General features: G+C 40.8%; 1 protein-coding gene across 1 annotated transcript; it reads left to right on the top strand.

Annotated features, from left to right (window-relative positions):
• Positions 1–992: 992 nt before the first annotated feature.
• Positions 993–2,626, top strand: LOC309812322 (spermine synthase-like). Its single transcript, XM_082636003.1, has one exon. It carries the CDS (start codon positions 1,063–1,065, stop codon positions 2,158–2,160), a length of 1,098 nt encoding a protein of 365 aa, XP_082492129.1. The 5' UTR covers positions 993–1,062; the 3' UTR covers positions 2,161–2,626.
• The last annotated feature ends 5,020 nt before the right edge of the window (positions 2,627–7,646 follow it).

The raw sequence follows: 7,646 nt of genomic DNA, 5'->3' as shown, positions 1-7,646 counted from the left end.
AAGAGGCTTGGATGCTCACTGCAATTTAAGTTTAAAAAGAGGATGAATAAACCTAGTTTATTAGCTGAAAGTTTGCAATTGGGTGTCCCAATAAAGTGGCTTCCTGTAGGCTTCTCAGCAATTTATAAATACACCTGGACAGTTTCAGAAACAAGGAGTCCACTGAGGCTATAAACTAGGCCTTGATTTTCATTCTTGTTCCAGAAACTGTTAGGTAGACTAGTGGCCAAAATGGCAAAACTTTGAATGAATTGAGGTTAGAGCAAAAGTTTTAGCGTCATGGTGTGGGGTAACATACAGAAATGTAATACACATGACAACTAAAGCAAGAATGATAGCAGGGAAGGTGATAAATGTACCTATATGGTTACCAGGTTCTTACATTTTACATGAAGCAATACAATAGTAACTCTAGGACTCTAAAAAAGTTAGGGATAAATATTGTAATGTCTAAGCAATCACTTTAAAATGCTAATAGGCTAATAGATGAATTAAAATGGAATTGTTAAAAATATTCATTTAACCCAAAAGAAACCAGTAATAGAACAGATGTGACAAACAGAAAACAAAGAATAGAATGTAGACAATCAAACTGATTACTATACTAAATGTGAAAGGACTAAACACTCCAAATAAAAGACAGAGATTGTCAGAATGGCTAAAAAGGCAAGACTCAAGTATATGCTGTCTATAAGAAACATACTTGAAATATAAAGGACATAGGCAGGTTGAAAATAAATGGATAGAAAAATATGCCATGCAAACAGCAAGCATAAGAAGGCTGAAGTGGCTATGTTAATATTAGACCAAGTAGACTTTAAGGCAAATATCAATAGTATTACTGGAGGAGTTCGGGGCTGCGGGCGTCCTCGCTTCCTCCCTCCTGGAGGCGGGCCCGCCCCCGCCCCCACGCCCTGGGTGGCTCCCCGCGGTCCCTCCTACCTCCTACCCTCAGCCTCCCTGGCGCGGCGCACTCCCCACCGGCCGCAGCCTGACACGCCGCGCAGCCCCCCAGTCTCCCCGGCCGCCTCCCCCAGGCATGGCCCAGGGCCTCACCTCACTATGGTAGCAGCACGGCACAGCACCCTTGACTTCATGCTCGGCGCCAAAGCTGATAGTGAGACCATTCTGAAAGGCCTCCAGTCCATTTTCCAGGAGCAGGGGATGATGGAGTCGGTGCACACCTGGCAGGAACATGGCTATTTAGCGACCTACATAAACAAAAACGGCAGCTTTGCCAATTTGAGAATTTACCTGCATGGATTGGTGTTGCTGGACCTTCAGAGTTACGACGATGATGCGCAAGGCAAAGAAGTTGACAGTCTTTTGAACAAAGTAGAAGAAAGAATGAAAGAAATGAGTCAGGACAGTACTGAGCGGGTGAAGCGATTACCACCCATAGTTCGAGGAGGGGCCGTTGACAGATACTGGCCCACTGCAGACGGCCGCCTGGTTGAGTACAACATAGATGAAGTAGTGTATGATGAAGACTCACCTTACCAGAACATTAAAATTTTACACTCAAAACAATTTGGAAATATTCTCATCCTCAGTGGGGATGTTAACTTGGCGGAAAGTGATCTGGCGTATACCCGGGCCATCATGGGCAGCGGCAAAGAAGATTACACTGGCAAAGATGTACTGATTCTAGGAGGTGGAGATGGGGGCATATTATGTGAAATAGTCAAACTGAAACCAAAGATGGTCACTATGGTAGAGATTGACCAAATGGTGATTGACGGATATAAGAAATACATGCGGAAAGCATGTGGTGATGTCCTAGACAATCTTAAAGGAGACTGCTATCAGGTTCTAATAGAAGACTGTATTCCAGTACTGAAGAGGTACGCCAGAGAAGGGAGAGAGTTTGATTATGTGATTAATGATTTGACAGCTGTTCCAATCTCCACATCTCCGGAAGAAGATTCCACATGGGAGTTTCTCAGACTGATTCTTGACCTCTCAATGAAAGTATTGAAACAGGATGGGAAATATTTTACACAGGGGAACTGTGTCAATTTGATGGAAGCCCTGTCACTCTATGAAGAACAGCTGGGGCGCCTGTATTGTCCTGTGGAATTCTCGAAGGAGATCGTCTGTGTCCCTTCATACTTGGAATTGTGGGTATTTTACACTGTTTGGAAGAAAGCTAAACCTTGAAAATCAATTTCCCCTAATCATGTGTGCTGCAAATAGCCTTCCTGACCTTCGTATGCTGTACATGACATCGAAAGGAGTCAGGCAATTGATTTTGAATTCCTTCAAGTTTCCTTTTTTTAATTATTTTTTAATTTAAAAATCAAATGGAAAATGTATATTTTGATGAACTAGGGTGTTATTTTTTTGAAAGTCAGCTGAAGGGTGATTAGACAGCACAGTGAAGGCTGCTAAATGCACTGAACCTCTAGAATGTGATTTTTGTTTTTGTTTTTGTTTTTCTGTGTGGGCTTTTTTTGTTTCTGTTTTGGTAGTCTTCGAATTTGATTGTTTGGAGGAATGAACATCATTGTTTTCTTCTGGAGGGGAGCTCTTGATGGGAGTTTCTTCTCCCCCCAAATTGACCTAGGTATTAAAATTTGGTGCTTATAAGGAAAGACTTTAAAAAATGAATAGCAATGCTTTGATTAAAATTACAAATGAGAAAAAAAATAGTATTACTGGAGATAAACAAAATGGGAACTTCTGAAAATAGGCATTAGTTTGCTGACTATAGAACTAAAGAGTCAAAAAGGTCAAAGTACAAGATGTACTCAAAAGACTAACATAACCTTGATACCAAAACAATATAAGGATGATACAAAAATGGAAATTATGGAACAATCTCACTCATCAGATAGATATAGAAATCCCAAATCCAGCAAATAATAACACTTATATAGGCTCTGGAAGGTATTATGAAATAGCCCAAACCATCACACTTTGAAAAAGAGCAAAACAATACACTGTTGCTCTTCATAATACTAAAATATTTACACCGGACTGAGATGCAAACAAATTTATGATGGGCGGAACTTATGGTCCTGGAGATACCCAGCTTTCAGGTTTTATACTGCAGAAGAGAACTGGCCCTATGCAAATTTGTAAATAGGTAAATTTTGCCTTTGGAACCTCCTCTGTTCCTTTCCCCACACTTAGCTGATGATCTCACCTTGAATGGTCCCTACTACCTTTCCCTCTGGGGAAAGGCTTTGGGGTTGGAGTAAGCTATTCACTAGCTGTATAAACTCTCTATAAAATAATGGTAATACCCAGTTCCTTTAGTTGTTGTGATATGACTAAATGAAATAATGAATGGTAGATGTCTACTATAGCACTTGGAAAATAGTAGGAATTCAATTTTTTTTTTTTTTTTTTTTGTAGAATGAAGGTTTTGCTCTGTGTTCTAGGATGGCTGATTTTTTCAGGAGCACAGAGAGGGATGATGGGAAATACTGCCCCTGATATAAAATCTCAACAAGTTACACAAAGAGCAATAAATCAACCAGATTATGAACCATACTTTGAGGGTAAAGTATTAATTAAGGGCTTAATTTTATTTATTCCCAAACAGTATGAGTTGCCTTTGGTCAGTCCTTTTTCTCACCTATAAACAACCTCTTTTACAAATTATAGCTACTTATATCCAACAAATGATCTCATTACATCCCTTCTCTTAATGACTCAATAAAATTTATTAGATTAAATGAATCAAATGTAAACATATTGCTTTTAAAGGATATCTCTGCCATTCCTTGGTCCATCTAAGTGAGTATCAGTAAGTCCACACCAAAGCCATCTAACATTTGACATCTTAGGAGTTCAAAGTTCAGAGTCAGACAGGTAGTATCCAAAAGCAGAACCAGATTTCTCTACTCAAAAGAGGAGCTCTACCCTATTTCATAACTAAATAAAGTACACTGACACTTTGTAAACCCTCCATGTCTAGCTCTCTATGTTCAGTTCTGTAGTGAGGGGGAAATAGAGTAATTTGGAAGCATCTGGAATAGCTAAGGCATTCATCATGAGAGTCCATTACAGGGATAAGGTGTATATCACCTCACAGAAAGCTATTGCCCCATCTCTTCTTATAGCTCTTTCCACTATATTGGGCACTCCATAAAAGTGCATCAGCCAGAAAGAAGACTATCTTTAAAAAAAAAAAATCCAGAAACTAGATTCCAAACCACAACTAGCCCAAAATTAGCTCTGGTAAATAGTGATTGGTTGACTAACTACATGAATATACTGGTTTCCAATAATGATTTTTTGGATTCTGACTTGATGTGTAATTATTTATGCATATCTTTGCTCCTGCCCATCCCACCCCAAATTTCTTAAGCTCCAGGAAGGCAGAAACATAACTGACTCACGTTATCTATGCTTTATTACTCTTGTAGCTGGGAAATATTCTCAGGGAAGAAGGATCAAGACCAAGCGGTCCCTGTGGGAGCTCTGGAGAGTGAACTGGGGCAGAAAGGCTGATCTGGTCCTCCAAAGCCAAGAACTGGGATGGAGGGAGTTGAGTAGAGGGGAAGCGCCTCAAGATGGGAAAGCTGAGTGGGGCTCTCAAAAGATTCAGGCTCTTCCAACCACCACAGGATTCCTGCTGTAGCCCTATTTTTAAGGCAGTCCTGCCTGGTTGGAAGAAGGGAACAGCCAGCAGTTTGAGGAAATGGGAAAACAAAATCAGCCCCAACAAAGTAAAGAGATCCCATTAGACCCAAGACCATCTCTTAGTGAAACAATAAATATTCAAAAGATTGAAGAGATCAGATGTAAACACATCGCTTTTAAAGATACTTTTGTCATTCCTTGATCCATCTAAGAGTTCTTTGGGCTTTCCATTGGCAAGATTCACCTGTGTGGTACCTAAAAAATAGGCAAAGAGTTGACAATGCATTCTAAACAATTTTGACCTTTTCCTGGTTGTATCCCATCCAGTCAAGTTGCCCAGACACTTGTTAGACTGACTGGCTTAGTAATGACTAGAGTCAGTCCTACTAGCTTGGTAGAACCTATAACCCCACAGCCATCTTTGTTTCTTCCTGTCATAAACTAAATCCTTTTATCCCCCTTTAAAAACAGAGATAGAGTAACAGGTATAAATGCTATGATGGAATCCAGCTCAAGTGGCAATAATCTATCCAGTTTTGAGGAAACATCTGTGCATAGTTTGGCCAGTCTCTGCCTCTGAAAGTAACCTAGGACTTTTACTATGAGTCACCTACTGGAATCTCCTTTCAGACTCCACCTTGCTTCTCTACTTGCTCCTGGGGTCTGACTCCTTGCAACCAGTCTTCCTTTGGGGTAACCCCCAGCCTCTGCCAAGCTTTACCCTTGCCAATGGGGCAAAATTCCTAGCCCCAACTACACAGAGACTCAGCCCAGATTCCACCCAAGCCCTCAGCTGAGACACCCCTCAGGCAATAAAAATAAAAAATAAAAAAGACGGACTTCCCTGGAGGCACAGTGGTTAAGAATCCGGCTGCTAATGCAGGGGACACGGGTTCGATTCCTAGTCCGGGAAGATCCCACATGCCACGGAGCAGCTAAGCCCGTGTGCCACAACTACTGAGCCTGTGCTCTAGAGCCCGCGAGCCACAACTACTGAAGCCCACGCGCCTAGAGCCCGTGCTCCGCAACAAGAGAAGCCAGCGCAATGAGAAGCCCGCGCACCGCGACGAAGAGTAGCTCCCGCTCACTGCAACTAGAGAAAGCCCATGCACGGCAACAAAGACCCAACACAGCCAAAAATAAATGAATTAAATAAAATTTTAAAAATAAATAAAAATTTAAAAGACATAATGAGCTGTATCTAAATGCAGCCCCTCTGAAGTTCTTTGTGGTAATTTCATCTTCCAATAGGCAGGCAAGGGCTTTGCTCCTTCACGCAAATCACCAATTAAAGTTTAGCTGTCAGGGTAGCCAGCCCATTCTCACCTTTGCCAAAATATAAATCTGTGACAGAGGGATTTCTAGGAAGTAGAAGATCAGAGAATGTGCTTCTTTCTTCTAGACATATATTCCCTATATTTAACAAAATCCCCAACCTTATCCAATTTTCAATATTTTTAGAATTCAAAATTTTGTTTAATCAAGAAATAATTCATTTGTCAGGCATATTGGTGATATGAAATGTAAATACAAGTTTCAGAAAATGAAATTACTATTTTAAGACCTGAATAACCTATTTTTGTCTTTGTTTTAATAAACTTTATTTTTTAAGAGCCATTTTAGGTTCACAGCAAAACTGAGCAGAAGATACAGAGATTTCCCGCACACCCCCTGCCTCTACACATCCACAGCCTCCCCATTATCCATACGCCCCACAAGAGTGGTACATTTGCCACAACTGATGAATTGATACTGACACTTCATTATCACCCAAAGTCCCTAGTTTACATTATGATTCACTCCTGGTGTTGCACATTCTATGATATTTTGGACAAATATATCAGGACATGTAGCCACCATTACAACATCACACAGAATAGTTTCACTGCCCTAAAAGATCTCTGTGCTCGGTCTATTCATCCCTTCCTCCCTATAACCCCTGGGAACCACTGACCTTTTTACTGTCTCCATAGTTTTGTCTTTCCCAGAATGTTATGTAGTTGGAATCATACAGAACATAGCCTTTTCACTTGGTAATATGCATTTAAGGTTTCACCATGTCTTTTCATGGCTTGATAAATCATTTTCAGTGCTGAATAATATTCCATTGTCTGGATGAAACAGTTTATCCATTAGCTTACTGGAGAACATCTTGGTTGCTTCCAAGTTTTGGCAATTATGAATAAAGCTGCTATAAACATCTGTATGCAAGTTTTTGTGTGGACATAAGTTTTCCATTCATTTGGGTAAATATTGTGAAGCATGACTGCTGGATCATATGGTAAGACTGTGTTTAGTTTTGTAAGACTGCCAATCTGTTGTGCAAAGTAATTGTACCATTTTGTATGCCCATGTTCCTCAGCAATGAATGAGAGTTCCTACTGCTCCATATCCTTGTCAGCATTCTGTTGTTAGTGGTCTGGATTTTGGCCATTGTAATGGGTGTGTAGTGATACTTCATTATTGTTTTAATTGCACTTTCCTAATGACATATGCTGTGGAGAATCTTTTCATGTGCTTGTCATCTGCATATCCTTTTTTTTTTTTTTGGCTGCACCATACAGCTTGTGGAATCTTAGTTCCCTGACCAGGGATTGAACCCAAGCCCTCGGCAGTGAATGTGTGGTGTCCTAACCACTGGATTTGACTTTTTTTCTTTTCTTTTTTGGTACGCGGGCTTCTCACTGTTGTGGTCTCTCCCATTGCGGAGCACAGGCTCCAGACACGCAGGCTCAGCAGCCGTGGCCCACGGGCCGAGTCGCTCCACGGCATGTGGGATCATCCCGGACCAGGGCACGAACCTGCGTCCCCTGCATCAGCAGGCAGACTCTCAACCACTGCACCACCAGGGAAGCCCTTGACTCATTGTTTTAATTGAGCTGTTTTCTCATTGTTGAGTTTTAAGAGTTATTTGCATATTTTGGAGAACAGTCCTTTATCAGATATAACTTTTGCAAATGTTTTCTCCTACTCTGTGGATTGTCTTTTTGTTCTGTTGACAGTGTCTTTCATAAGATGGAATTTAATTTTAAGTAGTCCAACTTATCAATTCC

The sequence above is a fragment of the Mesoplodon mirus genome (assembly GCF_964341445.2).
Source record: "Mesoplodon mirus genome assembly, chromosome: 11".
In the NCBI taxonomy this organism is placed as follows: Eukaryota; Metazoa; Chordata; class Mammalia; order Artiodactyla; family Ziphiidae; genus Mesoplodon; species Mesoplodon mirus.
The sequence above is the reverse complement of the archived record's forward strand: the minus strand, read 5'-3'. Positions and strand labels throughout refer to the sequence as shown.